At 68.2% G+C, this 18774-nt stretch overlaps 6 protein-coding genes across 6 annotated transcripts; 2 read left to right on the top strand and 4 right to left on the bottom strand.

The window, feature by feature from the left end:
• Nucleotides 1-294: 294 nt before the first annotated feature.
• V1510DRAFT_431410 (uncharacterized protein) lies at nucleotides 295-5619 on the bottom strand. Its single transcript, XM_066935431.1, has 3 exons — nucleotides 5341-5619; nucleotides 3238-5293; nucleotides 295-3205 (listed from the first exon to the last, which is right to left on the bottom strand). The coding sequence occupies exons 1-3, from the start codon at nucleotides 5520-5522 to the stop codon at nucleotides 359-361; spliced, it is 5085 nt and encodes a 1694-aa protein (XP_066787680.1). The 5' UTR covers nucleotides 5523-5619; the 3' UTR covers nucleotides 295-358.
• A 1513-nt stretch (nucleotides 5620-7132) lies between these two features.
• Nucleotides 7133-8143, bottom strand: V1510DRAFT_449097 (superoxide dismutase). Its single transcript, XM_066935789.1, has 2 exons — nucleotides 7609-8143; nucleotides 7133-7575 (listed from the first exon to the last, which is right to left on the bottom strand). The coding sequence occupies exons 1-2, from the start codon at nucleotides 7975-7977 to the stop codon at nucleotides 7192-7194; spliced, it is 753 nt and encodes a 250-aa protein (XP_066787679.1). The 5' UTR covers nucleotides 7978-8143; the 3' UTR covers nucleotides 7133-7191.
• An 18-nt stretch (nucleotides 8144-8161) lies between these two features.
• On the bottom strand, nucleotides 8162-10260 carry V1510DRAFT_420692 (Alpha/Beta hydrolase protein). Its single transcript, XM_066934492.1, has 5 exons — nucleotides 9826-10260; nucleotides 9299-9338; nucleotides 8762-9267; nucleotides 8651-8730; nucleotides 8162-8618 (listed from the first exon to the last, which is right to left on the bottom strand). Exons 1-5 carry the CDS (start codon nucleotides 10095-10097, stop codon nucleotides 8554-8556), a joined length of 963 nt encoding a protein of 320 aa, XP_066787678.1. The 5' UTR covers nucleotides 10098-10260; the 3' UTR covers nucleotides 8162-8553.
• A 156-nt stretch (nucleotides 10261-10416) lies between these two features.
• Nucleotides 10417-11257, top strand: V1510DRAFT_420689 (subunit NB4M of protein NADH:Ubiquinone oxidoreductase). The gene is made up of 2 exons (XM_066934491.1): nucleotides 10417-10653; nucleotides 10943-11257. The coding sequence occupies exons 1-2, from the start codon at nucleotides 10549-10551 to the stop codon at nucleotides 11207-11209; spliced, it is 372 nt and encodes a 123-aa protein (XP_066787677.1). The 5' UTR covers nucleotides 10417-10548; the 3' UTR covers nucleotides 11210-11257.
• Nucleotides 11258-11482: 225 nt separating this feature from the next.
• Nucleotides 11483-14107, top strand: V1510DRAFT_420687 (major facilitator superfamily domain-containing protein). The gene is made up of 5 exons (XM_066934490.1): nucleotides 11483-11995; nucleotides 12027-12123; nucleotides 12156-12205; nucleotides 12236-13267; nucleotides 13298-14107. Exons 1-5 carry the CDS (start codon nucleotides 11883-11885, stop codon nucleotides 13692-13694), a joined length of 1689 nt encoding a protein of 562 aa, XP_066787676.1. The 5' UTR covers nucleotides 11483-11882; the 3' UTR covers nucleotides 13695-14107.
• Nucleotides 14108-14188: 81 nt separating this feature from the next.
• On the bottom strand, nucleotides 14189-16877 carry V1510DRAFT_215325 (uncharacterized protein). Its single transcript, XM_066930475.1, has 2 exons — nucleotides 16648-16877; nucleotides 14189-16472 (listed from the first exon to the last, which is right to left on the bottom strand). Exon 2 carries the CDS (start codon nucleotides 16468-16470, stop codon nucleotides 14290-14292), a length of 2181 nt encoding a protein of 726 aa, XP_066787675.1. The 5' UTR covers nucleotides 16471-16472; nucleotides 16648-16877; the 3' UTR covers nucleotides 14189-14289.
• Between the last annotated feature and the right edge of the window lie 1897 nt (nucleotides 16878-18774).

The following is an 18774-nucleotide window of genomic DNA, read 5'->3' as shown; positions in this document are numbered from 1 at the left end:
GCCGGGGGCGGGGGGGCGCGGGGGGGGGCCGCGCCCCCCCCCCCGCGGGCCCCCCCCGCCGGCGGCCGCGGCGGGGGGGGCGGCCCCGCCCCCCCCCGCCCCCCGGCCCGCGACTCCGTCGAGGGTAGCTGCCCTTCGGGCAGGTTCAGTGCGACCGGCTTGGGCTCGTGCGGCTATATGCCGCACGCCGTGCGGCTCGCCCGCCCCTAGCCTGCCCGAAGGGCAGCCACCCTCGACGGAGTCGCCGCCGGAGGCTCGTCCGTCTGTGCCTACGACGCGGGCCGCCCAGGCTCGTCCGTGTCACGGATCTATTTGTCTAGAATACAACCAACTTTTTATGCACCGCGTGCTATGCTGCTCAGCTCGTCTGGGTGAGCACGTCGAATGAGCCCGTGCCGACGCGCGAGAGCTTGCCGACGACCAGACGGGCGCTGGGGCTGTCGAGGTCGTCGACGTCGCCGTTCAGGACGGCCGACTTGAGGAAGTTGAACGTGGTCTCGAAGCTCATCTTGAGGAAGCCCGAGGCGCTGGCGTCCACGCCGTGGCGGTTGAAGGGCAGGTAGCCGCCGTTGCGGGTCATCATGTCGGCGATGAGCTCGAGGTGGCGGATGTTGACCTTGATGCCGTAGGGCTCGAACACGCCCGAGATCTCGTTGACGATCGTGTTGCGGGCGGCCTCGACGCCGTAGGTCTTGAGGACCTCGGCGATGTTGTTCGAGCGGATGCCGTTGACGTCGATGAAGTCGTCCTGGTCCCACATGGCGCGGAAGTTGACGCCCTCGGTGACGAGGTACTGCTTGGTCGAGCCCTTGGCCGGCGGGGTGCGGATGCACTGGCCGATCTTGGGCACCTCGCGGACGACGACCTTGCGGCAGACGTCCTCGATGATGTTGACCAGCAGCAGCTTCTGGGTCTCGGCCGGGTACATGAGGTCGAAGGAGCACCACTCGCCGTGCTTGTCGTCAAAGTCGAACTTGGTGACGTTGGCGTAGGTGCGGACGACCTCGAGCTGGCGCTCCTTGGAGCGCGCGGAGCGCGCGAGCGGGCGCGCGTCGTCGTCGCGCGGCTCGGCCGGCGCGGGCGCGGCGTCGTCGTCGTCCGACTCCATGCTCGAGTCCTCGTCGAGGTCCTTGATGACCGCGCGGTCGTCGTCGTCGGGCTCCTCGTAGGACGAGACCTCGGTGGTGCGCGAGCGCATCTTGGCGGCGGTGGCGTCGCCGTCGTCGTCGTCGTCGTCCTCGTTGTCGGACTCGTCGCGCTTGCGCCGGGCCTCCTTCTCGACCGGGGCCTCGGGCGCGCGCTTGACGGCACGACCGATCTCGGGCGCGGCGTCGTCCTCGGCGCCCTCGAACGCGCCGGCCTGGCCGGACGCGTGCAGCCGCTTCTGGCGCTTGATCTCCTTGGTGACGGTGCCCGTCAGCCGCAGCAGCATCTTCTCGATCAGCGCCGACTCGAGCATGCCCTGGGTCACGTCGTGCTCGTGCGTGTACTCGTCGCGCGGGTAGAACTTGAGCGTGACCGTGTAGTTCTTGGCGAACGAGCCGTCGCCGCCGTTGGGCACGGTGCGCTCGGTCACGGTCACGTCGTCGACGAGCTCGGCCAGGACGACCTTGGTGATGATCTTGCAGAAGTTGTCGGCCTGCTCGTCCGACACGTCGGGCAGGACCGGCAGGCGCATCTGCGGCGTCTTGATGGCCACGCTGGCCGTCATGACGATCTCGCGCATGCGCGGAATGCCGAGCGTGACGTTGGCGGCGCCGTGGCCGGCGAAGTGGAACGTGTTCAGCGTCATCTGCGTCGACGGCTCGCCGATGCTCTGCGAGGCCACGATGCCCACGGCCTCGCCGGGCTGGACCAGCGAGTGCATGTACTTGAGCTGCATGAGCGCCTTGAACATCTTGTCGGTCAGGCCCGTGCCGTTCTTCTTGCCGAACACGGTGTCCTTGTGCTTGGCCACAAAGTCGTCCAGCTTCTTCTGGAAGCCCTCGGACACGCTGCCCAGGTACCGCGTCGGCTGGTACTTGGAGATCACCGGGTCGTACTTGTTGGTCTGCGCGTAGTGCGCCACGTCCTTCTCCTTGTTGAGGCTGTGGCGGACCTTCTTGGCGTAGGCCGACGCCGTGACCGAGTCCAGGCTCTCGGCGACCTCGCGCGCGGGGTACTTCTGCAGCAGCGACTGGAAGTTCTGGGCGCAGAAGTCGAAGTTGAGCAGGTGCGACTCCTGGATGACCTCGACGGCGTCGCCGCCGTACAGGAACTGGATCAGCGAGCCGTCGCTGTCGCGCACCGTGTTGTCGTACTGGCTCTGCACGCCCTCGAGCTGCTTGATCAGGCAGCGCTGCAGGTAGCCCGAGCGGCTGGTCTTGACGGCCGTGTCGATCAGGCCCTCGCGGCCGGCCATGCAGTGGAAGTAGAACTCCTGGGGCTTGACGCCGGAGAAGAAGCGCGAGGCGATGTAGCCGCCGGCCTTGGCCGACGTGTCGTACGCCTTGAACGACGGCAGCGTCTTGCCGGAGACCATGACCGGCACGCGGCGGCCCTCGAGCGCCTGCTGGCCGAGCATGCACATGATCTGCGACAGGTTCACGTTCGAGCCCTTGGCGCCGGACAGGACCATGGTCTGCATCGAGTTCTTGGGGAACTGCTTGAGCGTGCCGGCGGGGATGCACTTGGCCACGACCTCGGACGTGATGGCGTTGACGTGCCGCTGCGCGATCGCGTCCATCACCGCGGACTTGCCCTCGTCGCGGAAGACCTCCTGCAGCCGCGCGCGGAGCTGGCTGTCGGTGTCCTTGGTGTCGCTCGGCAGGTTGACGACCTCGTTGGCCGCGACCAGGCCGACGTTCTGGTTGCGGGCCAGGATGTCGCGGCGCCACTGGTCGCCGTCGGCCGTCAGCCGCAGGTCGTCCATGCCGCACGTGAACCCGCGGCTCTGGACGTACTTGGTGAACAGCCGGCCGAGCACCGACAGCAGCTTGCCGGACGTCGCCGGCCCGTAGATCTCGTACACCGAGTGCACGAAGCCGAACTCGGTCGCGCCGAACTGCGCCTTGTCGAGGATGCCGCACAGCAGCTCGCCGTTCTTGAAGATCACGGTGCCCTCGTGCGAGCCCTCGCCCCAGTACTTGTTCTCGATCTTGCCCTTGGACACCAGGTTCAGGCCCGGCCGGTCCAGCGGCTTGATGTTGAGCAGCACCGTCGTGATCTGCGTCAGCGCCGCGCGCGCGCGCCACTTACCACCTGCTTGCCGGTCCACATCGGCACCGGCTTGACGATCGCCGGCGGCACGGTCAGGATCCGCGTCGTCGTCGTGTGGCCGTCCTCGGGCCGCAGCGTGCCGTAGACGAGCTGCTGGTACTCCTGCTTGGAGAACATGGTCTCCTTGTTGGTCATCCACACGCCCGTGACGATGTGGTCCTGCACGAGGCCCTTGAGCGGCTTGCCGGACGTCGGCACGAGGTACTGCGAGTCCGTGTTGGCGAGCATGTACGCCTCGGCGCGCGCGTTCTCGTTCTGGGGGAAGTGCATGTTCATCTCGTCGCCGTCAAAGTCGGCGTTGTACGCGCTGGTGTTGGCGTAGTGCAGCCGCAGCGTGCGCTCGTTGGGCAGCACCTTGACCTTGTGGCCCATGATGGACGCCTTGTGCAGCGTCGGCTGGCGGTTCATCAGCACGACGTCGTGGTTGCGGATGTGCCGGTACACCTTCTTGTTGACGACCGTGGCGCCGTACGCCGGCGTCATGAGCTGGTTCGCCAGCGACGTGCGCTGCTCGAGCGTCATCGTGTGCAGGGCGATCAGCGTGCCGTCCTCGCGCTCGATGTGCGTCGCGCCCGGCCACACCGTCGGCCCGTTGATCACCGCCTGGCGCATCTCCTGGAAGTTGTAGTGCGTCACCGGCTCGGGGTACGTCAGCTTGAGCGCAAACACCGGCGGGATGCCGATCTCGTCCGTCTCGATGTTCGGGTCCGGCGAGATGACCGACCGCGCCGCGTAGTTGACGCGCTTGCCCATCATGTGCTTCCGGAACAGGCCCTCCTTCTTCTCGAGCGTCTGGCGCAGGCCCGGCGGCGGGATGCGCCCGCGGTTGGCCGCCTGCGACGCCTTGGTCGAGTCGATGAAGCCGTTGACGTCGTTCTGGATCGTGACGAACGCGTTCATCAGCTGGCTCAGCACCTGCCGCGCCTCGAGCCCGTCCTTGGCCTTGGCCTCGCGGATCTCGGTGATCGCCGCGTTCAGGTCGCGGATCCGCAGCGCCGACTGCAGGATCTTGGTCAGCAGCTCGTTCTGCACGGCCTCGTGGACCTCGCCGCCGGCCAGGGACGGCGGCCGGAACCGCGTGGGCGGCACGGCCAGGATCTGCAGGAAGAACATGTCGACCAGGGACGTGCTCGTGGCCGTGTCCTGGGCCTCGGACTGGAACAGCAGCCGCACGATCAGCTTCTCCTTCTTGAACAGCCGGCTCATGTGGTTGCGCACCTCGGTCGAGAGCACGTACCGGCCGGTCGCCCGCCCGGGCGCCTTCTCGGCCGCGCGCTCGGCCGCGCGCCGGGCCGCGTCCGCCGACTCGGCCTCGTCGTCGACGTCCATGGGCTCGGCGCCGCCGTCGGCCTCCTTCTTGCCGGCCTTGTCGGCCAGCTTCTGCCGGTAGTGCGTGTCCAGCACGGCGTCCTGCCGGTACCCGCCCTTGACCTGGTTGTTGATCACCTGCTTGTCCTTCAGCGGCAGCTCGAAGATCTTGGACACGCCGTCCTTGCGGAACGACGGCGAGAACATGCTGCAGTTGTCGCACTTGGTGCGCGTCAGCAGCAGCTTCATGAACTCGTGGATCAGCGTGCGCCGCGCCTCGAGCACCGCCGCCGTCTTGTGCTCGTACGCGGCGGCCTTGCCGGCCTTGCTGATCGCGGCCGCGACGAACTTGTTGCGCCGCCGGATCAGGTCCGCCTCGCCGGCCTTGGCCGCCTTGTCTTTCTCGGCGCCCTTCTTGCCGACGGGGTCGACCATGGCGTCGATCTCGGCCTCCTCCTCGTCCGCTGCGTCGTCGACGCTCTTGGCGAGCCGCAGGTCGTCCACGAACTTGCACTCCGTGATCAGCCCGTACTGCAGCAGCCGCAGCTTGCACGCGTACCGATGCACCTCGAGCGACTTGAGCCGGAACGAGTAGCAGTACAGGCACGTGCTCCGCAGCAGGATGTACAGCTGCGAGAAGAACAGCGGGTTGTAGACCGGGATCGGCAGCTCGATGTGGCCGATGTGGCCGGGACAGAACCGTTGGTCGAGCCGGCACGTCGCGCACCTGTTGGTTAGCCGATCCCGCCCGTGCGCGCGCGCGCGGCCACTTACGGTGTCTTGTCGTATGCGCCCAGCGCCAGGTCGTACAGGCCCCCCGAGATGGGGTGCCCTAGGCTGTCAAACACCTGGGCATTGGTGATCTGCTTGACCGACAACCGCTTGATTTCCTTGGGGGAAAAGTGCCCGAACTTGACCTGGGTAATCTCTGACCCCACAGGCTTGGAAATGTTCATCTTGAAGATCGCTCCGGTCCCGGTTGATCCTTCGTCGCTCGTGCGCCGGTGGTGGTTACGCCGAGGCCGTCGTCGAGTGGATTGGCTAGGTTCGGAGGGGTTGCAAAAAAAAATTTCAAATTTTTTCAAGAAATTTTTTAGGCGTGCGTCACGTGTCGACACGTGACTAGTCCCAACGGGCGTCGGTGCGGCCGGCCGGGTAGCGCCGTGCGGCGCGCGTCGCTCGCGTGTCGCCGCGCGGCGTGCGGCGCTAGCCGCCGCACGGCGTGCGGCGTGGCCCGCGTAACGTGACGACCGCCGCGCCGCACAGCGTGCGGCGCCGCCGCTGCCTGCGCCGCACGCGCCCGGCGCCTCGCCGGGCAGGCTAGCGCACGGTCCGCGCACGCCCGCGGGGCGCCGGTCGGACGCACGCCCAGCCGGCCGCCGGTACCGTCCACGCCGGGCGGCTGCGCATCGCCCAACCAGCAGCAGCATCGCGGGATCAGCCGGCGCAGCGGTCGCAGCCGCTGCCCGGCAACTGAGCCACGCGTTCTCGCTGGCAGGGCACGCACCAGCCACGTCCACGGACCGCGCCACAGCCACGGCCCGGTCTCCGCGCCACGCGCCGCCACACCGCATGCCGCACAGCCGGGACCCGGCCCAGTCGTCGAAGCGCGCAGCCTCCGGGCTGTGGCTGTGCCAGCGCCCCGACCCCTAATCCCTAAACCGGCGCCTGGTCCAGTGTGTCGACGATCGGCAGCGGTCGCCAATCAGCAGCGCCCAGGCCCATTATCTAATCTTTCGATCAATCTAGATCTCTCCAGGCGCTCCTCACTCTAGTGGTCTCTAGCCCCGCGCTGGCCGCTAGCACCGCCAGTCCTGCGCCCCAATCGGCGCCGAAGCAGCGCCGTCTCGCGGCTCGCCCGCCGCCGCGCGGCACGTCCACAAGCGCCGCCGCAGGTCGTGCCCGACGCGTGTCCGCGGTCTGCTGGCCGCTGCGCCAAGCCTCTGCGTGAGCCATACGCTCCCGCAGCGGTGCCCGGACCCAGTCCGTGAGAGCGTACGCAACCGGGTAGTGGGATAGCCGCCCTGTCCCTGAATATCCGTTAGCAGCAAACCTTAAGCCGGTCCCCGGCTGGCGGGGTGGCCGCCGTCGTCCGCGCCGCCCACGTCTAGAACGGCCGCTAGATACGGCCAGGCTGTAAGGAGCCGCTGGCGCGGAACGTCCGACAGGCGACCCCGTGTTGCCGCCCTGCCAACAGCCCGCACACGGGTCCCACCGGGCCTGCTTTCGGCTGCAGCCTCAAGCATACGTCAGCTCCGCAGGCAGTGCCCGCGCCAGGCCCGCCGCAGCGGGCAGCAGCCGCGTCGGGCATGAGCGGCTGCGCCAAGCTCGCAAGCTGGCAGTAGGCCGCCGCAGCCAAGCGGTCTCGAATGTTATCCGGGATTAAGTTATCTGATCTGCTGCGGGCAGACGCACGCAGATGCGCGTCTATTCCCAATTGGGCTCGTTGTGCCTCGGTGCGGCTAGGCCGCGGCCTGGCAGCCGTACGATGACTGGGCTGCGTCGCGCTAATGCGCGATGTAATCGCTAGACCGGCCACTTCAGGCATTGTGCAAGTCCCATTTGCTAAGGCGGAAAATGGCGTATTGTTTATTTCTCGGTAGATACAGTTACATCCCCAACCACCTACATGAACAGGTAGGCCAGACCCGAGAAGACCAGCGCCGAGGTCGACAGACCGACCAGCGCAGCGCCCGCGGTCTCGGTGGCCGACGCGGTGGCCGACGCGACCGTGGTGGCGTTGGTCGAGGTCGTGTTGGACGAGGTCGTGTTGGTCGTCGAGACCTCCTTGAGGTTGGCGCCGGCCAGACGGCCGTTGCTCGAGTCGTGGATGATGATCGAGCGGTTGCCGAAGAAGGCGCCGATGCCCTCCTTGGTGGAGATGTAGTAGTCCACGTACTTGGTCGACCACGTCGTGGTCTCGTTCGAGATCTTGCCGTGCTTGCCCGACAGGTCGCCGACCTCGGCGCGCTCGGGGTGGGCGGGGTCGGAGGCGATGGCGCTGCCACGCTGACGTTAGCTCGGCTCGGCGCGGGCACTCACGATGTAGGGGTCCAGGTGCAGCAGGGTCTCGGTCAGGTTGCCGTCCTCGGGCACGGGCATGACGTGGACGTGGTACGGGAACGGGCCCTTCTCCTGGGGCAGGTCCTCGAGGCTGACCTCGACGGTGACGCCGGTGCCGTTCGACGTGGCCGCGAACTTGAGGTAGCCCTTGATGGTCGACTTCTCGGTCGGCTCGAACTCGGCGATGTAGGTCACGCCGACCGGGTTGTCGGTGATGACCTGGGCGTCGCCGAGCGCGCCGGTGGTGTCCTCGGGCGTGCCCGTCGTCGGCGGCGACGGCAGGGCGGCGTAGACGACCTGGGACGAGGCCAGGGCAGCGACAAGGGCGGCAGAGACAGAGAAACGCATTTTGACAGACGCAATTAGAGAGTGCGGGCGAGCCAAGCCGGGCGGCCGCGCTGCTTTATACGCCGCCCCGCCATCTGCAAACCGACTGCCGGCCGTTCTGACGGCCCGACGATTCGGAAACACAATACAGCAGGCGCCGGGTCCAGATCAACCAGCCCCGGCTAGCGGCGCGCCCCGGCTGGCTGTGCGGGCGCCGCCGACCGCGCCCGGGAAGCTTGGCCGACTGCGGCTGGTCGCCGGGGCGCCTCGGCGGGCCGGCAGACGTACACTAGACGTGCATGAGGTGGGCTACCCGCAGTAGGCAGCTGGAAGAACGGCTTGCGCGACCGGGCTAGTGCGGCTCACGATCTACGCCGGCCGCGCCGGACCCTCTAGCTTGACTTTATCTATTCGATCGCTACAGCCGGGGGGGTTTGCCGTCATGGCAGCGCTAGCGCTTGCTGCGGCGCCTGCCCGCTTGCCGCGGCCGCGACCGCGGCGGCGAGCCCGCCGCGGCGGTGCCGGTGGCGACTCTGGCGGCTGTAGAGGCCGTGCTCAGCCGCGCCTTGGCACGGCTAGTCCGCGCCCGCCCGGCGGTCAATCCTGGTCGCCAAGAAAGTCCTCGACAAGCTCGACGAACCGGCCGGGGTTCTCGGAGATAACTGGGGTCAGCATGGCCGGAGTTAGAGCTTACGCCAGTGGCCGGCCTCGACGTCCTTGAGCACGAACCGGGGAAAGAACCGGCCGATGACCGGGATGGCCTCGTCCGGCACGCTGCTGTCAGCGCCGTCGCGCGCCCACCTACTAGTGCGACCGCGTGCCGCGGATGAACAGTGTCGGGCCCTCGTACCGGGCCTCGTCGGGGTGGAAGGGGAAGTCCGCGACGTGGTCGAGCGACTTGCCGATCGTGTCCACCGGCACCCGGAAGCCGACCTTGCCCGAGGGCTTGATCTCGGCGTTGGTCAGCAGAAAGTGCTGGATGTTGATGTCCGGCTCGAACTTGGCCAGCATCGCGTACGCGTCCTTGATCCGCGGCACGCCCGCGCGCTCGATCGACTTGAGCGCCCGCACGTACTTGGGAAAGTCCGAGCTGAGCGCGGCGTCGATCGGCGCGTTGTCGACCGAGACCAATTGGCTGACGAGCTCCGGCCGGCGCAGCGCGACCGCCATCGCGGTCTTGGCGCCCATCGAGTGCCCGATCACGACCGAGGGGCCCAGGCCGTGCGTGTCAATGAAGTGCTCCACATCCAGCGCCAGCGCAGGGTAGTCGTGCTGCGGCGCGTGGGGGCTGTGGCCGTGGTTGCGCAGGTCCTGGCGTCAGCTAAATATGGAACGGCCGTACCATGACGTAGACGTCGCGGCCCAGATCGCGCGCAAAGATCCTGCAGGTCAGCGAGTTGCGCACGGCTGAGCGCCCAGAGCGGGCGGCGTCGGCTGCTCCGGCGGGACGAGGCGGTGGAGGGCTGCAGGTGCCAGCGCCGTGCAGCGGCTGCGGCGGCTGCGGCAGCCTGCGGGCAGCTGAGGACGCACGCCGAGGCCGCTGGAGCCGCGCGCCCCCTGAGCCGCACGGCGTGCGGCGAGCGCCGCACTCCGTGCGGCGCGTGGTCGCCGCGTCAGCCGCACGCCGCGCGGCGCGCCTCCCGCCGGCGGGTCTGGGCGGTCCGGACGGTGCCCAATGGCAGCCGCCCCACGCGTGTCGCTCGTGTAACCGATCGCGGCTCAGGAGCGCGCCGCACGGCGTGCGGCTGCCGGCTTGTCGGCCGCCCGGCGTGGCCCATCCATCCATCGCATCGCCCCGGCCGGATCAGCGCAGAGCCGTCGGCGCGCCTGGTCGCGCCTGGTCGCGCCCGGTCGCTCTAATAGACTCACTTTCCGACCGTCCGGTTGTTCTGCTTCGATCCAAACAGCCCGTGCAGGATCAGGATCGGCGGCTGGCCGCTGCGCTCGGTGCCCTTGGGCACCTCGAGCTTCTGGAACACCAGTTCCACAGGCTCTGTCTTTCGGGTGGCCGCAGACGCCGAAAAGGCGCGCGCCGCACCCCAGGCAGGCCGGATCGCGGTCTCCGCCGGGCGTGTGCCGGCAGCCCAGCCAGCCCAGCCGGCAGCAGCGCCTCGGTAGGCAGTCAATCCTCGGAGCATCATGGCGCTGCGATCGTTTCGGTGCCTGGATGCCGTAACGTGGTCGAGGTGAGTTCTACGCTTGGGACGAGCCAATGGCGTGGACCAGCAGACGCGCCGCAGGCACGCGCGCACACCCCGGCCACGCGGCCAGACAGCCGACGGAACCGGCGGGCGCGTCCCGAAGCCCCCGCCGCCGGCGCGCGGCGCCCGCGGCGGCCGTCTGGCCCGCGGCGGCGGCGGGCGCGGCCAAAAAGCTCGTGATCCGGGGTTAGGGTAGTTTGAGCCAATCCCATGCACCCAAAAAAAAATTGAAGAACCCGTCCTTCACGCTACGGTTACCGGACGAATCCTTCGACTTTCAAGGTGAGCAGCCCGCGGGCGGACCCGTGATCGTTGGGCTGCATGTGGCCGTGCTGTGCCGACGATGGATGCGGTCCAGACGCGAGTCGCAGGCCTGTGCTGACACTCCAGAATGCCTACTATCGCTACCGCTCTCGCTCGGTCGACGTTTGCCGTGAACTCGGGCGCCCAGGCCCGCGCGGAGACCCTGGGCCTGTACAGACGGTTCATTCGGGGGGTGAGTGACGACAATTGCGACCGCGCGCGCATCAGTGGCAGTGCGGCGGCGATTTGCGGGGCCGATGGCAGGCGGCCGGCGCGCCGAGACGGCCGGCCAGGCCGTGCGACGCGGCCGGCGGCCGAACGGCGGAAAACCGGCGCGTCTACTCTCGGGCGTCCGTCCGGCCGTCGTGGCCGGTCGTCTGTCGGCAGCCCAGCGCCGGCCAACGCCAGGCTTCCTGTCGGCCCTCGCCAGTCTTCCCGCCCGCGTCCAACCGGTCGCCCCACCAAACACATGCTGACAGCAGGTCCCCGAAATGGTCAAGCTGTACGAGCCCCGCGTCTCGGCCGCCGTGATCAAGTCCAAGATCCGCCAGGAGTTCGAGCGCAACCGCTACGTCAACGACCTCCCCGTCGTCAGCGTCCTGCTCGCCAAGGGCCAGATGGAGTACCAGGAGACCATGAACTTCTGGAAGCAGACCGCCCAGTTCTACAAGTACTTCCGGCAGGAGGAGCACCCCGAGCTGTACGCCAAGAAGTCGTTCGTCGACAAGTTCCTGGACGGCACGGCCTAATCGGATACATACTGCATGGGTTCGCCCGACAATAAATAGTTCAACGTACGCTGTCTCGGCCTGCCCGAAGCCGTAGTTTGCGGGCCGTGCGCGGTGGTCCGCGGTGGCCCGGCGGAGTCAGCCCGGGCGGCCGCCGAGGCGGGTCGCCGGCGGGTCGGGTCGCCAGTCCGTGCGGCGGGCGACCCGCCGGCCCCGACCGCGCCGCCGGCCGGGCCGCCGCGACCCGGCTCGGCGGGTCGCCCCGCCCGGCGACCCGCGGCGTCCGCAGCCACCCGCCGCACAGACCGACCCGCAGCTACCCCGCCGGGTGACCGCCGTCCATCGGTCTTTCGGCATATCCGGCGGCGCCATGTCTAGACCCGCCACAACGCGCCACGTCCGGGGTCAACAACCGCCTCCGACCGATCTTCGCCAGCACGGGGCCGTCCAAAGCGCCACGGCGAGACCCACCGCGGACACGGCTAGCCCGGCGCGTCGGCTGAGCCCTAGCAGCTTGTACCGCGTCCGGTCAGCCGATGCGATGCCCGGTGGCCCCAGCGGCCGCTATATAGCCACGGCTGCCACCGGGCGCGTTCTGTCGCGACCATCTGGCCGATCCGCTGTGACTTGTGTGGTGATAAGATATCACCGGCGAGGTATATAGCCCCGGGACGCGCCCTGAGAGATCGCCACCATGGCGCAAACAAAGGCCGGACCGACAGTGACGGTGGCCGCGGTCGAGGACGAGCCCGGCCGCACGACGGAGGCCGTCCGCGACGCGGCTCTGCTCGACGACATGAGCTACGGGTACGTGGACGCGCGGCCGCACTGACGCCAGCGCGGCGACCATGTCGCCGTACTCGGACGACCCGGCGACGGGGCAGGCAGAGCTCGCGGACGCGCCCGCGCCGCAGGGCTTCTGGCGGACGCCGTCGGTACGGAAGCCGCCGCGACCGCGCTGACGCAGATCTACGTCCTGCTCGTGTTCTTCATCCTGTTCACGATCGCGTTCGGAGGGTAGGTCGCGCCGGGGCCTGCTGACGCCAGCACGATCGCGCCCAAGATCAACCTGTCGCTGGCGCTGATCTGCCGCGAGCACTTTGCCGAGGACGGCCTGGTGGGCAGCCTGGGGGACATCGACAGCCAGTGCCACATCCCCGAGATCCACGCGGCCGCGTCGCGGCTGAACATGTGGATCGGGATCATCACCGGGCTGTGCGCGGCGCTGGTGGCGCCGCACATCGGCTCGCTGGCCGACCGGTACGGCCGCACGCGCATGATGGCGCTGGCCGCGTTTGGTCCGTTCATCGGCGACTCGATCTGGATCTACGCCGGCCAGTCGGCGAACGTGCACAACTACTGGCTGCTGCTCGTTGCGGCCGCGTGCGACGGCGCCACGGGCTCGTTCCTGACCGTCGTGGCCGTGTCCAACTCGTACTCGTCCGACTGCACGCCCCACGAGAAGCGCGCCCGCGTGTTTGCGCTCTTCCACGGCCTGCTCTTCGTGGGCAACTCGGTCGGGCCGACGCTGGCGAGCTACATGGTCGACCGCTTCGACAACCTGCTCGCGTTCTTCTACCTGGCCGTGGCCATGCAGGGCTGCTTCATCCTGGGCGCGCTGCTGGTGATCCCCGAGTCGCTGACCAAGGCCAGCCAGCTGCACGCGCGCGAGCTGCACCGGCTCAAGCACCAGTTCGCCGGGCAGCAGTCGGCCCTGCGCCGCGTGGCCGGCGCGCTCAACGTGTTTGCGCCGCTGCGCGTGCTCTGGCCCAAGGAGGGCTTCCACCTCGACCTCAAGCGCAACATCCTGGCGCTCAGCGTCATGGACGCGCTCGTCATCGGCAACGGCATGGGCGAGTTTGCTGCCGGCCTGATGTACGCCGAGTACGCGTTCGACTGGGGCTCCGTCGAGACCGGCTACTACATGACCTGGATCGGCATCATCCGCGTGGTCAACCTGTTTGTGGTCCTGCCGGCGGCCATCCAGTTCATCCGCCGCAAGGTCGTCGACTACCGCCGCTGGAAGGGCACGTACGTGCCGTTTGACGAGCTGGTCGGCGCCAACCCGTCCGACGTCGTGTAGGTGTTTCCGTGGCCTTGCTGACCCAGTCTCGTCCGCACGTCGCTGACGTTCAACCTCATGGCCTACGTGGGCTTTGCGGCTGCCAAGACGCAGCCCCAGTTCGTCGTCGCGGGCACGCTCTCGGCCCTCGGCTCGGGCTCGTCCCCGCTGCTCCAGGCCACCGCCAGCAAGCACGTGCAGAAGGAGCAGATCGGCGCGCTGCTCGGCGCGTTTGCGCTGCTGCACGCCATGGCCCGCGTTGTCGGCCCCACCGTGTTCCTGCTCATCTACTCGGCTACTGTGGGCTGGTTCACGAACGCGCTGTTCTTTGTCTTCTTGCTCATCTACTCGGCCGTCTTCCTCGGTACGTTCCTGGTCACCACCGACCACCGCGACGACCTGCTGCAGGAATCGGACGACGACTCGACTGCACTGTCGACGTAGTTATTGCATATATTGGCGTAAACTAGCTTTGGTTCGGTATAATAAACCCGGTCGGATTGCGAGGGGGCAGCGAGCCGCAGGTCGTGCGGCTGGCGCAGGCGGGTGTTCCGAGGGCTGCAGTGGCGGTGCGCATGTGGCGGTGATCTAGTCGGGGCAGGAGGCGTGCGCCGCAGATCGTGCGGCTCGTCGCCCGAGGGCGCCGCAGCCGTCGTCAGTGGCGGTGCAGCGAGCCCGACTACATCTCGCGCCGCATGCCGTGCGGCTCATCGTCCCGCAGGACAGCCACCACACACTCGCCGCACAGGCTCGCCAGTGGCGGTGCACCAGGCCCGGCCGCTCTATAGTCGAACTTTCGATTATCTGTACATACAGTATAAAGATCCAACTCGTACATAAACGATAAATGAAGATGAGATAAACGAGATAACGATGAACCTGACTGCGCGGTAACGACGGAACCATGAAAAATTTTACCTCAAAAAGCTATGAATTCTCCTCCGAATGATGATAACTAAAAACAAAAACGGGTCCGTGTGAGATGTGAGGCCGTGAGAGCGTAAGATGATGATGGCGTGATGGGGCCTTTTGATGGTGCCTAGGCGGCGCTGACGCACCAGTGGCGGTGGAAGTACCAGGCCTTGGACTGGCACGACTTGGAGCAGTACTTGGTGCGCCGGCACCGGCGACACTTGGCGAACTGTCGCGGGAACTCCTCCCACTTGCCGCAGTCGAAGCAGGCGCACTGGCGGATGCCGCCGCGCAGCTCGTCCTTGCGGCACGAGTTGCGCATGATGACGCCGGCCCAGTACTGCATCTCAGACGGGTGGGTCCGGACCGTGAACCGCTCGACGAGCGGAAACACGTTGATGATCGGCATCTTGTACTCGTCGTCGATGAGGTCGTCGTCGAGCTCGGGGTCGACGCGCGGGTCCGTGAACAGCTTGACAGGGTGCTTGAGCTGCTTGTCGTCCTGCGCGTCGAACTCCATGTCCTCCTCCATGTCGTCGGCGTCGTCCGTCGCGCGGTCCGGCAGCAGCGCGGGCTGCGCGCCCAGACTGTCGACGATCATCTCGTCCGTGTCGCAGTACGGCTGCGGCGGTCGCCGGGCCGGCCGCTGCGTGTTGATGTTCTCCTGGTCGGCCGCGTGCGTTCCAAAAGCCGGCGATGGGGTATATGCAAGAGGGTTGTGGGCGCTGCCGTGGGCCGCGCCGGTCGTCGTGTTGGGGTTGGCCGTCGACATCGGCGGGGCCGACGACGCCGGGCAGAATGCAGAGTTGGCCGGCGCCAGCGGCCGGTTGAACTTTCGCTTGGCCGAGCTCGAGCTCGCCTCGCCCTCGTTCTCCGCGCCGCTCGACTTGGCCAGCGCGGGCATGTTGGCGCGCACCGACAGGCCGGGCACGATGTGCGTCTGCTGAAAGTACGGCCTCAGGTACGTGTACTTGGACACGTACGCAAGCAGCTGCAGCGACCACAGAACATCCTCCTCGCGGGGGAGCAGGAAGTCTGTGCCAAAGAGCGACGAGGCCAGCATGTTGAGCGGCGACGGCGGAATCGCGTCGTCCGCCGGCTGCGGCGCGCCTGAATTGTCTGTCGCCGTCGGGAACAGCGACGACCGGCCAGCGTTGTTGGCCAGCCGCGGGTCCGCCGGCGCGGTGCCGCCGGCGGCAGGCAGGTTCGGCGCGGCAGTCTCGACCGCGGCCTCGGTAGCCACGTCGCTGTCGCCGTCCTCGATCGTCGGCATGATCATCGGGTTCATCATCGCCAGGTTGTGCGGCCGGCCGTGGATCTCGCCCGCAGGCCGCGCCGACGGGTCGCTCGCAGAGTTCACCCGGGACGCGGACGCCGCGGCAACCGCGGCCACCCCGTTGTCGGTGAAGATGGCGTCCTGGATCATCGCCGTCACGGCGTCCTCGGACTCAGACTCGGTCGGCACGACCTCGAACGGCGAGCTCCGGTCGTCGACGTTCATCGCCGTCGACTGGTCCAGGATCTCGACGTTGGCGCTGTGCGCTGACGCGGTCGGGCTCGGAGCACCGCTCGCGACCGCGCTCGTCGGCCCACTGGTGGTCGCACTCGCCGTCGAGCCCACGCCCATCACGTCCAGGCTGTACCGCAGCATCGCCGTTGATGAAGACGCGTTGCTGCTGACCTCCTCGTTGTCGCCGGCGCCCTCTCCGGCGTCCTCCGTCGGCTCGTGGTGGCGGCGGGTGTGTGTCCGCGGCCGGTGTGCGCGCGCGGGCGCAGCGTCCGCGTCCGCGGCGTCCGACGGCGCCATGATCGACGCTGGCACCGACGGCGCTGGGCTGTGTGTATGTGTGAGGTGGTTGTCGATCGGGTGGCCGCCGATGTTGCGCTCGGCAAACGCGTCCTGGTACATTCGCAGCTTGTCCAGCGCCTCGAGAAAGTTGTCCAGCACGGTCGCGATCACTGGCACGATGTCGGCCTCGACCACGCGGCGGCGCACGGTCTCGGTGCCGCGCACGCCGATCGACACCAGGCACTGGAACGCCAGGGTCCACTTCCAGGCCATCAGCGGGTCCTTGGAGTGGAAGCCCTTGCAGTCCTTCAGGATCGCGATCAGGCGCTCGACGCCGCCATCGAGCGTCAGCGACTCGCGGATGCGCGCCGACGACGACGTCAGGTACGTCAGGTGATTCAGCGAGTTGATAAGGGGCTTGTCGGAGGTGCAGTCGAGCGCACGGCGGTCGTACAGGCCCGAGGTCACGTTGACCGCCGCTTTGCTGTTGATAAACGAATTGAAATTAACATCCCGCATGGCTCTGACGTTAGCACACTGCCGCCGCGTGGAGGAGGGGGGGTGGAGGGCTGGGAGGGGCTGGCCGGCCCAGCGCGGCCGGCCCGAACCGGCCGGCAAACGTCGGCGTCTGCCTGTGCCGCGCGCAGCGCCCCCCAGACGCACGCACCTCCGGCCCCCGTCGCGCCCGTCGCTTACCAGGCTCGTGCACTTGTTGGTGGGCAAGTGACTCAAGGTGGCGGAATGTGGACCGCAATCATCAACGTCCGCTTGTGTGTGTCCGCAACAGCCCGGACAGGCTTCAGTCGTCAAAGGCCAAACGGCTTCAACGACGCTGGTCCAGCGACTCGGGCGCCTATGCTCGCGAGTCGATGTTGGAACCTCGTGCGCTCGTGGTGTACCAAACACTCGGCTCGGCACACTCTCTGCACTGCTGTCTCTAGCCGGCTATCTCCCTCGCTCTATCCGAAGGATGTGCCGGGTGCAAAGGTTACCTGCTAGGCTCTAGGTGTGCTGAAACGTCCGGTTGGTAGCTCTAGAGACCAAACCGTGCCGTGAATTGTTGCGAATTTGAAAAGGGAGGAGGAAAAAATGGAAATGGACGGGGAGGAAAACGAAATAGTGAGGCAAATTAGGTAAGCTTTGTTGAACGGCGTTACTAATGTGTCACCAACCACAACAGCACTACCAAATATGGGTCACAAAACACAGAGCCGCGGGCGGGAGAAAGAGCGGCGGGATGACAAAGACGAACACGCGCGCTGCCAGTGGCTACAGTGGCGCACTACGGTGGCGGCGGGCCGGCTCCGGCGCCGGCCGACACCGGCGGGGGCCGGCGAGCGCAGCGGCGCGGCGGCGCCGATGGCCTTAGTGGACAGACGCGGAGTGGCGAGCCGAAGGATTTAGTGGACGATCGCCGGCAGCGGTGGGGAAAGATAGTGGCCGGCCGGGCTGGTGGGAGGCTGAGACGGTTGCGGCATGATTAGTCAGAGGCGGGTGTTTGCCACTCGTGGCGCATAGCCGCACAAAGACACCGCCGCGGACAAAGACGTGCGGCGGCGGCGGCGCGCCGCGGCGGCCGGCCGCGGCGCGCCGCACCTGCCCCGCCCGACTCTTGTCAGATGCGGAAGTTTTGTGCTGGCAACTGCCGGCGCTGTCACTGGACGGGTATGGCGCGATGATGACACAGCGCAGATGCGTCAGGGGGGCGGGAATGTGGTGCCGAGCGCGGCGGCGGCACAGGCGCGACGCGGCGCGACAGTTGCGCACACAAGCGTCGCGCGACGCGGCGCCTCGCCTGCGCACGTGAGACCTTCGCGGCCTCGCCAGGGCGCGCCGGTTGCAGCGGCGGCCGGGGCGGCCCTTGGGGCCCGGACGCGGCGGCGCACTGCCGGCGGCCACAGCCGGCGGCCGAGCGCCGCACCGAGGGTGCGCGCGCGACCGCGTTCGTGCGGCTGCCGGTTCTGTGGCCGCGGGGACCAGCGGGCAGCGCCGTTTGGTGCGTTTCCGGGCGCGTGGCGGGTAACCGGGCGTGTGGCCGCGCGCGGCGGGGGCCGGATGCGGCGCAAGTGTCGCGCGGCCGGGCCCGGCGAACGCGCGCACAACCGCGCTGTCGCGCGCCGTCTGTGCCGCAACCGTCGCGCGGCCCGGCTTGGCGCCGCGCCCTGCTCGGCGACGCCCGAGGCGCAGCCGCCGCGGCGCCAAGCCTGGCCGTGCCGCGCCGCGCGCGAGCGCCAGAACGGGCGCGATAGCGCGGGCCCGCGTCGACGTCGGCCTGCCCGTACATGCAGCCCGCGCGCTCCATCGTACGTGCGCCGCCGGCAGCGCCGCCAGCTATCGGTAGACGCCCGCGCGCCGCGCGATCCGGCAGCCTGCCGGCGCGACGTCCGCGCCGCGCGGCCGGCGGCTGACCCTGCCGGCCGGCGCCGCGCGCCTGGGCGCTCCGTAGGGTGTGCCTGTATATTGCCGTGTTGGGCTAGCGTGATGCGTGGCGCGCCCGGCCTCCCAGGCGCGCCCAGCGTCCGCCGCACGCTGCTGCACGCTGCTGCAGGCAGCTGCATGGCGGCTGCCTCCGCCGTCGCGGCTGCGGTGCGCTGGCCCCGGGCGGCATCGGTGCCGTGCTCCCGGGTCGCGTTCATGCGCTAGCGCGCCGAGCCAGCGAGATCTTGCCGTTGTTGTATCGTGTTGTGTCGCTCTATCGCTAGCGCGCCTCTTCCAGCCACACATGCGCCCACGACTCCCCGATTCGGGCGATCAGACCGCGTCCGCGGCCGACGTCAGCTGTCGGTGCGCAAACCTACTCTCTTGAGAATCGCGCGCGGCCGC

This window comes from Dipodascopsis tothii, assembly GCF_038497935.1.
Source record: "Dipodascopsis tothii strain CBS 759.85 unplaced genomic scaffold V1510scaffold_26, whole genome shotgun sequence".
Taxonomy (NCBI): Eukaryota; Fungi; Ascomycota; class Lipomycetes; order Lipomycetales; family Lipomycetaceae; genus Neoaidaea; species Neoaidaea tothii.
This window is presented reverse-complemented; position numbering and strand designations above follow the sequence as displayed.

Excerpts from the sequence above, each read along its gene's own strand:
- V1510DRAFT_420692 (XM_066934492.1), bottom strand. The coding sequence starts at position 10,097 with ATGATGCTCCGAGGATTGACTGCCTACCGAGGCGCTGCTGCCGGCTGG. Across the intron at positions 8,731-8,761 it reads CGCGGCACGCGGTCGCACTA|CGTGCCGGACGAGGCCATCC; the intron begins GTAGGTGGGCGC and ends CGCTGACAGCAG. Across the intron at positions 8,619-8,650 it reads CGTCGAGGCCGGCCACTGGC|TTATCTCCGAGAACCCCGGC; the intron begins GTAAGCTCTAAC and ends TGCTGACCCCAG.
- V1510DRAFT_420689 (XM_066934491.1), top strand. The coding sequence starts at position 10,549 with ATGCCTACTATCGCTACCGCTCTCGCTCGGTCGACGTTTGCCGTGAAC. Across the intron at positions 10,654-10,942 it reads ACAGACGGTTCATTCGGGGG|GTCCCCGAAATGGTCAAGCT; the intron begins GTGAGTGACGAC and ends TGCTGACAGCAG.
- V1510DRAFT_215325 (XM_066930475.1), bottom strand. The coding sequence starts at position 16,470 with ATGCGGGATGTTAATTTCAATTCGTTTATCAACAGCAAAGCGGCGGTC.
- V1510DRAFT_420687 (XM_066934490.1), top strand. The coding sequence starts at position 11,883 with ATGGCGCAAACAAAGGCCGGACCGACAGTGACGGTGGCCGCGGTCGAG. Across the intron at positions 12,124-12,155 it reads GCTTCTGGCGGACGCCGTCG|ATCTACGTCCTGCTCGTGTT; the intron begins GTACGGAAGCCG and ends GCGCTGACGCAG. Across the intron at positions 13,268-13,297 it reads GCCAACCCGTCCGACGTCGT|TCTCGTCCGCACGTCGCTGA; the intron begins GTAGGTGTTTCC and ends TTGCTGACCCAG.
- V1510DRAFT_431410 (XM_066935431.1), bottom strand. The coding sequence starts at position 5,522 with ATGAACATTTCCAAGCCTGTGGGGTCAGAGATTACCCAGGTCAAGTTC. Across the intron at positions 5,294-5,340 it reads GGCGCATACGACAAGACACC|GTGCGCGACGTGCCGGCTCG; the intron begins GTAAGTGGCCGC and ends GCTAACCAACAG. Across the intron at positions 3,206-3,237 it reads TGTGGACCGGCAAGCAGGTG|ATCACGACGGTGCTGCTCAA; the intron begins GTAAGTGGCGCG and ends GCGCTGACGCAG.
- V1510DRAFT_449097 (XM_066935789.1), bottom strand. The coding sequence starts at position 7,977 with ATGCGTTTCTCTGTCTCTGCCGCCCTTGTCGCTGCCCTGGCCTCGTCC. Across the intron at positions 7,576-7,608 it reads TGCACCTGGACCCCTACATC|CGTGGCAGCGCCATCGCCTC; the intron begins GTGAGTGCCCGC and ends AGCTAACGTCAG.